Source organism: Hydra viridissima, unplaced genomic scaffold, assembly GCF_058129835.1.
Source record: "Hydra viridissima isolate aposymbiotic clone 2 unplaced genomic scaffold, HvirCarnegie_v1 scaffold_10, whole genome shotgun sequence".
Classification (NCBI taxonomy): Eukaryota; Metazoa; Cnidaria; class Hydrozoa; order Anthoathecata; family Hydridae; genus Hydra; species Hydra viridissima.
Genome location: NW_028324309.1, coordinates 14,360,825 through 14,376,851, shown reverse-complemented (window position 1 = coordinate 14,376,851; position 16,027 = coordinate 14,360,825). Strand labels below are relative to the sequence as shown.

At 28.4% G+C, this 16,027-nt stretch overlaps 3 protein-coding genes across 3 annotated transcripts in view; all 3 read right to left on the bottom strand.

Annotated features, from left to right (window-relative positions):
- Positions 1-16,027, bottom strand: part of LOC145181174 (procollagen galactosyltransferase 1-like) — a 381,403-nt gene that overhangs the window by 57,410 nt on the left and 307,966 nt on the right. The gene's annotated exons all lie outside the window — the stretch shown is intronic.
- The window catches only part of LOC145181173 (glycogen [starch] synthase, muscle-like), a 361,885-nt gene that overhangs the window by 37,892 nt on the left and 307,966 nt on the right, over positions 1-16,027 (bottom strand). The window lies entirely within an intron of this gene.
- On the bottom strand, positions 11,273-15,101 carry LOC145181640 (neuronal calcium sensor 1-like). Its single transcript, XM_090101266.1, has 8 exons — positions 14,972-15,101; positions 14,510-14,534; positions 14,311-14,359; positions 13,425-13,514; positions 12,483-12,561; positions 12,163-12,251; positions 11,927-12,004; positions 11,273-11,769 (listed from the first exon to the last, which is right to left on the bottom strand). The coding sequence occupies exons 1-8, from the start codon at positions 15,033-15,035 to the stop codon at positions 11,647-11,649; spliced, it is 597 nt and encodes a 198-aa protein (XP_089957392.1). The 5' UTR covers positions 15,036-15,101; the 3' UTR covers positions 11,273-11,646.

Here is a 16,027-nt window from a genome sequence, read left to right as displayed (position 1 = left end):
GTTCATTTCATTTCAACTCAATGAATATAGTGCTAAATTAAAATAGTTTCAATTAATGTTTTAGAAAAGATTTAAAAGTATATTTTGTTTTTTTTTTATTACTGTTAGCTGGGTTTACTTAGGACAGCCGGGGGTAATTTGAGATGAAAACGTTAGCAAGTATGACAGCCCTGCAATTGGTGTTCTTATTTCATTTAATAGTTTAACTTAGGTAATTGTTAAATGCCAAAACTGTTAAACCTACTAAAGCTAAATCAACGTTTTCGTCCCAAGTCACCCCAGCTGTTGCATGTATACTCAGTTGTTATTTATTCTCTGGGTTGTTAGATGACATAATTCAAACTGGACCTATCGAAAAACTTGATAAAATCAGAAAAAAAATTTTAAAACTCTTAATATAACTTACATAATTATACTAAATATGATATTACCGCAAAAAAAAAAAAAAAAAAAAAAAAAAAAAAGGCCGAAATTACAACGAGTTTTTACTAAAAGATAAACTGAAACTCAATAAAAATAAAGTTAATCTGTTTTTAAAAAAATGACTCGACTGATATCTGCTTTTTGGTTACATAAAACTATTTTAATATACTATGATCTCTCCGGTCGCCCTTTCAGTTCATTGATCCTGGAAATATTACAGGGTTGCAAAGAACTCTTTTTTAAATGAAAAAAAAAAAAAAAAAAAAGCATCCTTAACCTTTTAACAAGCCTAAGTTTAAATTAGAGATAAAACAATCGAGTTATGGTTTTCATATTCGTATATTTTTCTTTTAACTTAGAAAGCCATCAGTACGGTGACGCTTCCTTAAATTAAACGATATTGAAATTCTTTTAACTCAGAAAAAAAATTAATTAGACGATTATGAATGCCGTAAAAAGTTGTAATTTTAACTTTTAATCTTCTTTGAAAACCTTTTATAAGTTGTTAAAGCTTAGTTAAAATGGTGTTGAAAGCCGTAAAAAGTTGTAAATCAAAATTTAAGATTATGAAAATGATATAAATTTCTTTATATTATATTTAACGAGCTTGAAAACCTTATAACTTTGTGTATATTATTTAACACAATTTTAACGTTGTAAAACATCGAATAAATGCCAGTTAAAACTTTAAAATTTTTACTTATAGAACATGAACTTTAAGTCATTTATTTTGAAGTCATTAAACTTAAAATCTGAACGAAGTCACACGACATTCGTTTGTTTACTTTTTATACGCATTCGTATAGTTTACACAAACGATTCCAAAAACAGTAATATTTCTGGAAGCGAATTTAAAAGCCGTTAGAAACAATTTTGAAACGCGTCAGTTTCGAGTTAATACGACTCTTTACGATTTTGAAAACCGCAAAAATATATTTTACTCGAATTAATACGATTTTGAAAACCGCCAGATTAAACTTTTTACAACTTTAAACGATTATGAAACATGTTCACACACAACTTTTAGCGACGTCGAAGCTTCGTCTTTGACTTCGAAACACGTCGACTTCGATTGTTTTATCTCTAATTTAAATATCCTTTTAAACACCCAAAATGTTTCAACATAAAATACCAAGTTATCTTACTGGGAAGTGGAGACGATTTCATAAAAATCATTAACAAATATTCTGCCTTTATTATTATTCGGAAAGAAAGTGAGCTACACTAACCCACAATTTAATCGTCAGCATTATTCCCCAAAATATCCTTTTAAACACGTCTAAATGTTTCGTCAGCATCATTCCGCAAAGACCACAACTTCTAAAACAGGACACAAAAATCCAAAAATAGCATCGTGCAGAGGCTTAAGGTTTTATAAAATCGCAATTAGGTTCTTATGAGAGATTTTACGAAGCATGAAGACCTCATGGTTTGGGAAACAAATTTCTAAATCGGGAAAATAATTGACCATTCCATAAAACAGTCTTCAAGAAGCAAAACAAGATTCAATCATTTACTACATGTAAATGATTAAGTTAATGATTAAGTTAATGTAAGACATTTAAATGATTAAGTTAATGGTATGTATTCCAAACCATCATTTTAATGAATAATAATAACTAAATCTTTAACAAAAAAGTTGTAATCAAAAAAATCATTTCTGATAAGAACCGATAGATCTGTCTATCGAGTTGATATATCGGTACTTAACCTATACATATTGCCTCTCATGAAAAACAACGACATAAGTGCACATTTTACCGAGAAGATTTTTGAAAACATTTTTTTGGCTCAAGATTTGAAGTTTAAGGGTTTGAGCCTCGTTTATATCAAAAAGATTCCGTAAAGAACTACTTTTTTTTATTGACTCACATAAAAAACCGAAAAAGTTAAGAAATATATTTTTACACGATAGCAGTTATCTTAGGATATCACAAGGATGATGGAGGTGAGCTTTCCAGTCGCCACCCCACTTGAATTCTTTTGAAATCATTTTCCTTTTTTTTTTTTTTTTTTGTGTAAGGCTAAAAAAATTTTATATCTTTTAAAAAGTTTCATCTATTTGTATAAAAAAAAAAAAAAAAAAAAAAAAAATTTACTAAGCTAAAATTTCAAAAAAAACACGAAAAAAAGCTTTTTCATCACTTAAATCAGAGGAGCCCAGCATGAGAGACTTCAATTTCAGCGATTTTCAGTCCATATATTAAAATCCCCACTAACATAGAGAATAACCTATAAAAACCTATAAAGAGAGTAAAAAATACGTGATTGTATCAAAATTCATTCTTTTAATATTATTTCAGATTTATTGACAAATTTACTCAAAAACTTTCAACGAAACGAAATGAAATTCATAAATTAAAACAAATTACATTAAAAACGGCACTAGATTATTGCTCATCAACTTAGATCACAAGGATCACCACGTGTGTATTGACATGTAGGTTGCTTATCTGCCTTTTTTTTTGCACCAGAGTCAGCCGCAGACGCATCTGGAAACATAGGTTATTTTCACGGACAACCATTTATCCGTCTTGTGCACTTTTTATGTAGCTTTCTGTTCTTTTACCTTAATGTTAAAGATTAGATGGTAAGAAATGAATAATATGATAATAAAACTTCTACTTGCTCTTCCTTGTGAACAATTAAGAGAGTTGTTGGGTGTTAAGAATGTAACCTCCCACCACAGCTGTCAACGCTTTTGAATGATCGTGAAGAGTTTATTTTGAAATTTTTTATTACTGAGGAACTAATTATTTTGAACAACCATCAACTAAAGCTGCTTTTATCTTAGGCTTTAGTGAATCAGTTGACCAATTACAATATTTTCCATGTTTTGATGATACACATAGACACACATACACAGACACAAATAGACACGCACGCGCGTACACACACACACACAAATACCTACAGATAATCTGTATAAAACTCACAAGTTAGTACTATCGCCACAGCTTGACCATGAAAAGAATATTCAGACGGGCGCCCAGTGAGCTCACATCTGTTTTAGAGCGGAAATTATCTCCCTAGTACATTCTTAGTGAGAATACCTATATCTAAAATCTACTAACATTTTGTTAATAACTTTGCTCAAGTTCTATTCAGTCCTTCAGATCCATGCATCATCTAAATAGTACTTTTAAAGCCAATGGATAAGAAAACTTTTTCAAAACTATAAAATGTCAAAAAAAAAAACAAACAATAATTGTAAATTAATGCAAAAAAAATCAAAATAAGTGCAAAAAAATAAGTGCAAAAAAAATTAAAAGAAAAAAAATCATTCACAATTTTGTTCATCTTGCTACAAGACTAGTTCAATGTGATTTCAAAAACACTTCAATTTCCAACTAAATTGCTTCACATTTTTGTTTTATTTTGAAGGAGTGCTGAAATCATCTCCCTGCAGAAGTTTCCAGCCTGATGTATCAATTTATCGTAATCTTTTCAACAAAATTTCAATGTAAACAAAGAAAGTAAGTACAGTTGTTTTTTTCCAGAGCAAAATATGTCATTTTTTTTTGACAAAATCTGTAAAATAAATAAAAATCTGCATCTCGATTCTCGGCATTTCGACGAATAAAAGCGAATCAAGTCTAATTTTCTATAGCAGTCATTTGAAATACCGTATACGACCACAAATTTCGTAAAAAATTCTTTTGATAAAGATTAATGCAAAATGAAAACTTAAAGCCGAACAAAAAAATTTATTTAACAAGTTTGGTCTTAAATATATAGTTTACATGCTCTGGCTGGACTGGTTGATGGCTAATAAAACGATTGGTTCTACTGTTTGAAACAGAATCAACAGTAAGCAAATTTTTTTCATACGGTGCGTCGAATTTAAAAAAATTTTTGTATTTAAATATACAAAGCATACTTAAGCTTCATAATTCAGATTCCAGAAACAATAATTGCGATAACTCGCATACATCAAGTTATTTTGTTTCAACCCTTTTTTAGACATTGTACAGATTTGCTATTCCATTAAACCCGTTGAACCCGTTAAACCCGTTTTTTCTATTAATTGTTAAATAACAAATTTATGTATGAATATAACAACACCAAAAACTTTGCTGTTTTCAAAGCATCAAGAGTTTTATTTTGATAAACTTCAGAAAAGTAGATTTCTTTCAAAAGACTGAATAAAGAAGTTGGTTACAATTCGTTATTATCCGTTAAAAACCAGACAACAAAATGGCGATGCAATGTTATCTAAAAGTTTTGAAGGAGAAAAAAAGTGCAGCTGCTAAAGAATTTAACATCAAGAGAATGATTTTCGCAAGATACATTTCAAAACTAAACTCTGGTGGTTGCTCATCCATGGTTTATTCAAAACCTACGTTGATTTTTTCCCATGAGCAAGAAAACTCCTTAAAAAAAGTATTTATTGCAAATGGCATCAATATTTTATGGATATACTCCTAAAGATGTACGTTATCTTGGACTAAAAACAAGATGGTTAATAAGGAATGGATGATTATTTTTTAAAAAAGAAATCCAATACTATCTAATAGGAAACCAGAAGCAACTAGCCTTGGTAGAGCTTTGAGGTTGAGCAGCTTTGTAAACATTCGGCAATATTTTCTCAAACAAATCTAAAAAAACATTTTTTTTTAAAGAAATTTTTAGCAAATAAAATTACCTTTCTAATAGTGAAAAATCTATGTAAATCTAATGCACCGTTAAAGAAATATGTTTGATATAGTAAAAATTGCTCAACTAGTACCGCCCCCCTACCCTACCTTTTATTTCAGGGAAACTTTGTTCGCAAAATTTAACTTCAAAAGTTCTGCAAGCTTTTTTCTTTTTGTTCTAAAAAATTCTTTCGCTATCACATTTACTGACTGCATAAATATTTTGCTATGATTAGTTAAATTTATCGTTATGGGTAACGATCTTGCTAATTGTAGGTAGAGATTAAAAGACCAAGTTGTCACGAAGAATGAGCTCGATGATCTTAAAGGTTCTTTACTTTTCTAACTTGAGAAGGAGATTCAATTTTCACAAAAAAATCCTGTTTGTTAGTTGAAAAATTCCCACAAGATGTCTTTATGACACTGGCAGATTTGTTGACTTACGATTGGGAAAAACTTGCTCGATTTCTTTCGGTTGATGACACAACGACCGATAATGTAAAAGAAGATTTTAAAACAACAAGAAAAAAAACTTTTAAAGTTTTTTAAAGTTTTCAAGTTTTTCAAACCAATGGCGTTAGGATCCATCAAAAAAATGGGAGGTATTAAAGTTGGATAAAAGATTTGGTTGGTGAATGCGAATGAAGTTGATTTTTTTATTTAAAGGAAAATTTTTTCTATTTTTTTTTTTTTTCTTTTTTAATTATTCTTATATGAATTTTTGACTTTCATTTTCTAAAATCAAAATTAAAAACATCTTATGTGAGAATATTAAAAGTTAATTGTGAAATTTGTTTTCCAATTTAAAAAAAAAAAAAATGCGTTTAACTGTTTTTTGTCCATGGGATCCACATGAAATACCACCACATCAAAGAAAAACAATTATCTATTTTGCAACTGGCTGTTTTTGTTATTGTTATGCAAAATACCATTATAAATTCTATCGAGTGTTACAATTCCAACAGCTGTTGGATTGTCTTTCACAATAACATCATCATTAGATTTTCTTGAAAGTGTAAGTGATGAAATCCCTATGGACAGCATGGACTAACAAAGGGTTAATAACCTTAAAAGCGTAGAAGTTCAACTAAAAACTTAAGATACAATCTCATGAGAGTAGACTTTAAACCATTGATATAATTCTTCATGTTTGTGCTCTTTATAGCAAAAACAGATACTTGTCACTTGAAGAGCGTTGAATAAGTTATTTCAAAACCTTCCTCAACAGAGTTATCACGTTAAAAACAATGTATTTTTATTAAGAATCATGAAATTTAAAGTTTATGAATAATCTTACCGCCACCGTAATACAGCTGGTCACAAATGGCTCCGAACGCTGGTCACAAATGGTTCTAAAAGCCGGCCGAAGCTTTATGATGAACTCTAACATCATGAAGCAACTATTGTACCAAGTTGGCCACAGGAGCAATTATTTTTACATTTTCAATTTACAATTAGATTCACTGTCCTCATTAATGACATCTATTTCAGCTTTAGCTCATAACTTTGCCACCGGACTCTTGTAGCTTTACAGACAAACGCTGCGGCCAGTTTGAGCTATTGCTCCTGTGGCTAACTTGGTAGAATAGTTGCTTCATGATGTTAGAGTTCATCATAAAGCTTCGGGCCGTTTTGAAGCCACTTGTGACCAGCGTTCGGAGCCACTTGTGACCAGCTGTATAACGGTGATGGTAAGATTATTCATAAACTTTAAATTTAAAGTTTTAGAAAATGGTTGATTTTGGTAAAATATTCATTAAAAAGGTTATTTACTTCTTTAAGAGCAAAACCCTGGAAATCTGAGGAAAGTTTTACCGAACAAAGCTGAATTTGAATTGCAAAAAATGAATTTATTTAGCATTAGTGAAAGATAAAAAAAACTTCAACTGAATCAATCAATGTGTTAACTTCACCTCGCTGAAGTTGTAGATTTGTGGAATCTTTTAAAATTCGAGACAAAAACCTCATACTTTGGCTAAATTTGCAACCATGGTTCGTACTGCGTTTGCTACATCCCTAATAAAAAATTAACTGTCACTTAAAGTACAGAAAACAGTAATTTTTCTGCTTTAACTGTAAAACTACCAATGTTTTTTTGTTTTTTTTGCATTTTGAAACAACTGTTTCTTATCACGGCTGAATATAAGACAAACCTTCCTCCAGCTGTTCGCCTTGCTTGTGTGAAGCTAAACAAGTTTCAAAAGCCTTTAATTATAGTTGTATATCTACCAAAGAATCCATTGTGACATTATTTTTGCGAGATGAGGTATTATCTGCATCAAAAGTTAGATGCAATTGGTATAAAATTTCTAGCTTTGGCTGCAGGAGTCTTGTTTAATCCTGGTTACCGAGTGAAACCTCTTCAACTGTGTAAAGTTGAGGCTGATAGCTACAAACTGATCATTCTGAAGGATCCATGGCACGTATCGTGGGCTACTAAAGGTACTTAAATAATTTAGTTTTAAACGGTGGATTTTCGTAAAAACAGAAATTTTCTATTAAAACGGTAGCTTTCGGTGAAAACCAATCAACTTATTGCTAAAACGCATTTGTATCCTTAGAAAGAGTATTTTCTGCACCTGACGATATCGGCAACTGTAAACGCCCGAAGCTGGAACCTGAGTGCGTTGGGATGCTGGTAAATTGAAACTACGTCAAAATCAAGCATTGGTCTAAATCAGTCTAAAGTGAAAAACTTAAGCCATCGTTCAACGTGTACATTGATGGTACTCCATATTTAGATAATCAAAGTTATCAAATATTTATTTAATGCGGTACACAGACCCTTTGTAATAATTGTTCTGACATTAATTTTTTTCAAACAAAATTTTTAAGGTTTCTGGAATAATTCACGATTACGGATAAGATGCAAAAAAGTACAAGTTTAAATTATTTGCTTTAAGTCTTATCATTTTTTCTTTAAGTCTTAATTTTACAAGCTTAGTTTCATTTGCAACTAAATAACAAAAAGAAGAGACAAGTTATGTCTTGTGTAGTCTCGTCTGATGTTGTCTCTCTATAGAGTAATTTAACGATATTGCTTTAAGACACAGACTGTTGGTTTGCCATTGATTGGCGCTTTGCATTTACGTATCATTTTTATAAATTCAAGTTGATTCACATGAAAATACCTGGTGTAGAACCGACTGTGATCGAAAAATTACTGACTGTAGTTTTTAACACTTTCAATTCCTTTTTCTTTTTTTTCCTTTTTTTGGTAATTTCCTCATATATCGTTATTTTATTTTTTAATTTTGGATAAATACGATGTGCTCCCTAAATCTCTGCCACTTGTTAGCTCTAAAGTTCCTGAAAATCTTCAATCTTCTTTGTGATCCAAAAACTTCCATCTGAACACGCTGGTACGTTTCTCTTCAAATTTTTTTTTTAGCTCTTTATGTTGAAGGATTTTCATTTTTCAATGAATTCTTCTTTAACGAAGACCGACTGAACCTTTTAAATCATTAAAAACCTTTGATAGTGTGTCACCGTTTTGGTGGTTGAAAAACCTCTTACCGAAATCAGCCTTCGTTTTTTCGCTCTGCTGGGTGCTCTCTATCTCTTGTGTAAAATTCAGTTCCTAAAGTTGAAAACTTTTTATATTTTTCAGGTTTTTCTTAACATTACCAAAATAATTATATAATAGATGCTAATTGGAATTCTCTCACTAAAGAATGACCTTTTATTGTGAATTATTGGAATTCTCTCACAAAAGAGTGACCTTTTATTTTGAATTATTGGAATTCTCTCACTAAAGAGTGACCTTTTATTGTGAATTATTGGAATTCTCTCACAAAAAATTGACCTTTTATTGTGAATTGCTAATTGGAATTCTGTCACAAAAGAAAGCTTTTATGCCAATTATTGTGACTTTTAGACAGTTTTTCACGTTTAAAATTTTTATTCACCCAGTTTATGTGATAAAAAAAATCGGTTATTTAAAAAAGTGCATCAACTTAATTACTCTATTCGCTTGTAAGATACGTAATGATTACATCATGATTACACGAAAAAATGTTCGATTGATAGACACTAGTTAATAACAAAAACTGAGTTACTGCGCAGATTTTGCAAAATCTGAATAGTAAGAAGATGACATAATGATACCGTATTTTGTCCGTGATTTTTTTGTTTCTTCCTTGTTTTTGCAGTTTTTTACATAAGTGTTTTTTGCACTTTTCTACTCTGATTTCTGCCTGTCCCTACATTTTATATAAGCGCATCATTTTGTAATAATCGTTAGAACTGAATAGAAAATCTCAACAAATGTTTCTAAGAGCAAAACCATACTAAGAGCATAATTAAACCAAATTTAAAAAAATTAGCGATAAAGACATTTACAGAATTATACTAGAACCAACACCATATGAACCTCTACTGTATGTACTTTGGGCCTCAAACAAACTTAGTATATAAACATGAAAGTAAATTATATATATATATATATATATATATATATATATATATATATATATATATATATATATATATATTACATACATATTTGCATAAATATTTATATACTGCGTGTACTTGGGGCCTTAAATAAATTTATATCAAGTTTTACTGCTTAAAACAAACTGAAATCAAACCGTATTATTCTTTTTGATAAAAAGAAATCTATTTTTTTAAAAATCAAATCTGAAGTTGTCTAAAAATGTAAACTTTTTTTGTAATGAAATCTGAAATTGTCCAAGACACTAAAACGGTCCAATTTCAGATTTCATTTCAAAAACATTTTCTCTCAAGTCTCCAAAGACTTTTGATGGTCACTTTTATAAAACCCGCTCATATTGTTTATACATATTGTAACCTCTATCGTCGCCATCCTCAACCGATCATTAAGACATTCAGACGGCCTCTATAATGAAGTGTAAATACGAAATAGTTTCTAATTTAGACAAGAATTTAAGAAAAGTTTGTTATTATTCATTTTTTCTCTTGGAAAGAGTGTCGAAGGGAGTTTTTCAACACAAATCATTATGATTATCAAAATAACGCTTTGTTAAAAAGTATTTTGGTTCGAGAAAAAAAGAAAGTTTCGTTCTCTTATAAAAATTTATGGTAGAATTTATCGTCCGTTTGAATAATATAAAAGAATCGATAAATCCAAATTTTTTAGCATTTGGATGTGAACTATTTTGATGAAGTCAGTGCATTGCAATTACGACAAAACGAATTTTTTGTTTATGTTTTAAGTTAACACAAGCAAAAAATTTGTATTATGTGTTAATGTATGCAAATAGCTGGCCAGATTTCTTTTACAGTCTTTGAAATGTTTTTTTTTTTTTTTTTTTTACATAATCACAATTTGAATGAGTCGCCTTTGAAAACCAGTTGCCAATTAATTCTGGTAAGAACTATCAAAAATGATTTCAAAAGGGTTTCATGATCCACTGCGCTCCTTAATCCAATTTAGCTAAATAACGTAGAGAATTTTTCTTTTTTAAAACTAAATCTCAAACTTTGACGAAGTCGCACGCACTCAATTCCATCATCACTGAGTAATTTCTTATGAGTTTAAGGGAAGAGCTGACCAGTTTTTAAATAAGATCAACAAACACAACAAGATTAATTTCAACTACTAAAAGACTTTAACACACTTATTAAACTTTGTGTTAATTTAAAAACAAGAATTAAAAGTTCGCTCTATAAGCAGCTGATCTGTTTTAACAATTACTCAGTTAATGTTATGTATTTTATTTTGATAAATTTTGTTAAATCTAAACGGATCAAAACAATAGCAGTTTTTTTTGTAGATAAAAGATTAGATTTGAAAGAGCATAACACAAACAAACAAACGAAAAAAAAAAAAATAATAATGATAACAATAATTAAACAAAACAAAAATATATGCAATATAAAAGAAACAATGAAAATGTATCTCCGCCTTCGCCTGCGTCAGGAATTAACACAAATATCGGTTCGTGTGTTCAAGCTGGCTTTTGACACGGACAAAACAACAAGTACAGGGGAACAAGATCATTCAAAGTACAAAAAACGCATTTTAGAGCGATAAAACTTCAGCTTTTATAAACATACTTCAACAAAATAAATAATTTTTTAAACTTGGGAGTTGAAGCCAATTTGCTGAAAATTTTAAAAATAACTTTCTAAATACTCAAGAATCTAAGACAGGAAATCATCTAATGAAACAAATCCAACAGCTAATCTGAGATGACAATTAAGGAATAATAATCATAATAAACGACTAGAATTTCAAAAAAATATTCGAAAAAATAATGCTAAGCAGAATGATACATCGATATAAAATAGTAAATATTTACAACTAGCCGAAATATATCGAATTGCTAATAAAGATGAAATACAAGATTATGATAGCTAGAAGACGCTCTCAGTTGTTTTCAAAACAATTTTGCAAATGTTTTAAAGTTTTTCTTTTTAAGAAAAGCATATTGAAAGAGAGAACGCTGAACAAAAAACGAAAAAAAAAAAAAAAAAAAATTACGCATTAGCAACTAATGTACATTAAAAAGAAATTTAAAAAAATCTTCGTCCATGTAGAAAAAAACTCTTTGCCACAAAACTGAAGAGATTTGTCAAAAGAAATTTAAAATTTGCGTTGTTAACTACATTTTTCCTCTGCGGCTTCTTGTTCGGGAATATCAATAGCTAAAGCTTGCACAATCCACGGATCACATTTTGAGCCTTCTCTAAATTCTTCCATTGTTAGTTGTCCATCAAAATTCTAAAGAGTCATTTTGAAAATGAAGTTGAGAGATCATTTAATGAAGATTGTCTTTATTAACGAGGATACTAATTATTTTGGTTCTTATACTTATCTACAAAACAAATTTAAAAAACTATAGAAAATTTAAAGCAATCAGAGAAAAAAAAAAAAGAACCTTATCCATCTTTTTGAAAATCTTATCGACACGTTTATCAGGTGTATCTTCATCCTCTGGCAAGTCAACCATCTTTCCCTAGTATACGTAACAACTACTCATTAAAAGTAGTAAAATATTTGTTTTTGCATGTAACAAATGTTATAAATAGCATAAATTCTAAATTAGAAAAATATCCAATTTTATGATTACGCACAAAAAATTGTAGGAAAAAAAAAAAGTTAACAAGCACTTACCACCATTCTGTATATTGATTCAACAATATGTAACATTTCATCTCTTGTAATATATCCATTCTTATCCAAATCATATAAAGAAAAAGCCCCTGAAAGAAAAGTTCTAAGCATTTACTATTTACTACTTATTTATTACTACTTCTTTATAATATACCCTATAACGTAATTGCTGCTTAAGAAATAATTAATAACACCGGTGATTTTGCAGCTTTTGGTGTGCAAAAACTTTATTTTCCTAGATTATCTTGCAGGTGTAAATGGCACTTAAGACACAGTTTTAAGTCTAAAGTTTCAAATGCTATAAAACAAGGAGCACATACATTCTAATTTTTCATCTAAAGTTCCTCTGGAGGTTATTGAGAGAGCAGTAATGAATTCCTGAAAACTAATACAGCCATCCTAAAAAAAAAAACAACTATTTTTAAAAAGTATAAATCACATGTAGAATCAATCAGTGTAAATCACAAGAAAGTGTAATAAACATTTCATTTTCTTGTGATTTACACTGTGTAACAACAAAGAAACTTTCTAATTTTTCTTAAAAAAAAAAAAAAAAAAAAAGAAAAAAAGAAAAAAAAAGTGAATTAGAAAAAAAAGTAAAAACAGTTTAAGTTTTTAAAAAAGAATTTTGTAAAAAAACTGTTTGGTGAATTTGATATTCATCAGTTAAAAAAATTCATTTAAAAAATCTTTCTTTAGTTCATTTATTTAGCATCATTTTTAACATTTTAAAATTTTATTAGTTGCACATAGAAAAAGACAAATTTGTACCAAGTTATGAAACGCAGATTGGGAATAATGTAGATTTTTTAAAAAATGTATTTTTCATGACTACTCTAACAGAATTGAAAGAGTTTTATTTTTTTACTTTATTTTATTTTTTATTTTAAGTTAGAAATTAAAACAAAAACACTGCTTTTATATTATTTATATTTCTCAAAATAAAAGTTTGGATTAACCTAGAATGATTGCATATATCAAAACAAACATTTTATAGTATAAATTATGCAAACAAAATAAATTATGCAAACAAAATAAATTATGCAAAAAGTAACAGCAATCAAAACAATGTTAAACTTGTAAAAGTCTCCAAAAAAAAAGGGACACCAGTATTCACCATACTTGTCGGAGCATTCAACTAAACAAATCCTTTAATGTCATCAAGACCACCCATAAATATTTTAAAATTATTCAAAATAGAGGGAGAAAAAATTTTACCGTTCCAATAATCAAAATTAGAAAAAAAAAATTTAAATACTTACAGCATTTTTATCAAAAACTTTGAAAACAAATGCTGCAAACTTTGATGGATCACCAAACGGGAAAAACTGCTGGTATATCCTCTCAAATTCCTAATGAAGATAGTTAAAAGCATGCTAGATATTATTTAGTACATAATTACATATAGATAAATAGAATTATGAATAACAAAAGTTAATGTTTATTGCAACTGTGCACAGATCACAATTATTCCTTATTTCATTTAACAAGAATATTGAAAAATTAATTTCACAATTGTAATTTGATAAAAATCATGAAAATGTTAAACTTTTAAACTTCATTAAGGGGTAGTTTTAAAAAAATTGTGAAAAAAATGAATATCATATCCTTTTAAAACTATTTTTTATAACTTCTTTTTGCATTCTTTTTTTTTTTATGTTGGAAAAAACTTTTGACAAGCTTTATTTTTAGAGCTTTTTTTTTTTTTGCATAAAAACAAAAACATGATCCATTAAATGAAGCTCTTAGTGTGATTTTGGGTTGGGGATATATTTCAATAAAAATTAAAAAATCTTAAAGCTGAGATATTTACTTTACAATAAAATATTTAAAGTTAAAAAACAGATATTAAATATTTAAATGTTCACAGGTATTTAAAATCACTTTCTATCAAAATAGAAAGTGATTTTAAATACCTGTGAACAATTACATATTTAACTACTTTTACAAACAACCTGATTGGTGCATAGTTTAAGTGGATTTTAACTTTTTGTTAGGTTCTTAAGTGTTTGTATTTTAAACTCAAAGTTGCTTACATTTATTAAAATACAAACACCCCTGATACGCTAGGTGGTACTTAGTATACCAAGGGTGTTTGTGTTTTGAACTCAAAAGTAAGCAACTTTGAATGGAAAAAATGTTTCCAACCTCTTGTTGGAGTTTGCCAGATGGACAATCTTTCATGAAATCTCTGTACCTAAAGATTACAAAAGCAAGTTGTTCAAACAACTTTTCAAATTTTTGAGTAAACTTAACTTTCTATGGGAAGCATTAATTTAAAAAAAAAAAAAAAACAAAGATATTTTAGGCCCTAAAAAAAAGATCAAAACAAATAAGAAAGAAATACCATTTTTGCAGCTCTTTTTTATCAACTAAAAAAATAAAAATAAAAAGAAAAAAAGAAAAAAAAAAAGATAAAGTATAATACTACTCATATAAATATTTAAATAGATAATACTTTGCAAATTTATTATGTCTTTAGCTTCAAATAGTTAAAAGATTCTTTTTATTTGTAAAATCTGAAGTATGTCTGAGAAAACATCTTGAAACAAAGTTTAATATAATTAAATCTTTCACTTAAAATAAGAGCTGATAAAGATTCTTCTCAATACAAAAATAAGGGCGGACATGAACATAACAATTGAAATTTGGAAAGTTAAAGCATATTATGATGTAGCTACTCTCTTATTCTAATATTCAATTACTGAAGTCTTAGAAAATTCACAACACCTAAAAGGACTCCACAATGAAACTTAATAGAAAAAGATTCAAAGATTTGTCAAAAAATAAAAAACAAATAAAAAATTACAATATGTTGCTTTTTGAAGTTCTTTAATTTCTTCTGGTGTGAGTTTTGTGCCTTTTGCACCCATTTCTATAATTTTTTTTTTTTTTAATGTTATCTAAAGAAAAAATAATAATTGTTAAAGTTTGCTTGATCTCTTTGAACAAATACTTCAATTTAAAATTATATAAACAAAAAATATATAAGATTAGATAAGATCAATCAATTAAACACATATTTTTTCACTTTTTTGAACACATTTTTTTTTTTTACTTTTGAATCATGATTATAGACAAATGTCTTAAAAATCAAATGGGGTATAAATAAGTTAAAAAGAGTTAGACTAGTTGACAGATGAAACCTTTTAGGATGGTAGCACAGAGACTTAATTAAAATCTATTTAGCCCATAAATTTTTAAATCAAAACAGATTTAGTCCACCAATCCTAAATTGCTGCCACATGCAAAGAAAGACATGGGTTGTTTCATATATTCCCCAACAAGGTTACTTTTGAATTTTTTACCTAGAGTTTAAAAAGAAAGGCTAGCGTTGAATACTGCAAAGTACATACTGTAACAAGATTCTCCGTACCAAATACTTGATAAACATTTTTATATGCATTTTATTACAGACATTCTAATATAAAATTAATTAGAAAAAAGCAACTTAATACCTATTATAAAAACAAATTTAAAAAAATGTGAATGATTTTGGCAATATCTCTAAAAAATAAAAGAACTTAGAATAAGAATTACTGAACGGCAACAATACTCTATTTTTTTAATATTAGAAAACTATGAACTAAAAACAAACTTTATACAACAAAAACCCAAAATCTAATTGCTTAAAAAAGGAATGTTTTTTTTTACCATCAAAAACTATTCTCTCACAAAAATTATTTACACAAACAGCAAAAATAATATAAAGCAAATAAACAAAAAAGAATATATATAGTTAGCAGAATTTTATACTCAAAATACTTTGTAATGCATAGTAATAAAAAGTGAAATCACTCAGTATTATAAAGACATTATTTACACAAATCCTCAGTATGCACCTCAGTAAAACATAAGAAGCTAT

Bases quoted from the DNA above. Each gene is read 5' to 3' on its own strand.
- LOC145181640 (XM_090101266.1), bottom strand. From the start codon at position 15,035: ATGGGTGCAAAAGGCACAAAACTCACACCAGAAGAAATTAAAGAACTT. The intron at 12,005-12,162 runs GTAAGTGCTTGT...TACGTATACTAG, and splicing joins AATCAATATACAGAATGGTG to GGAAAGATGGTTGACTTGCC. The intron at 11,770-11,926 runs GTTCTTTTTTTT...ATGACTCTTTAG, and splicing joins TTTTCAAAAAGATGGATAAG to AATTTTGATGGACAACTAAC.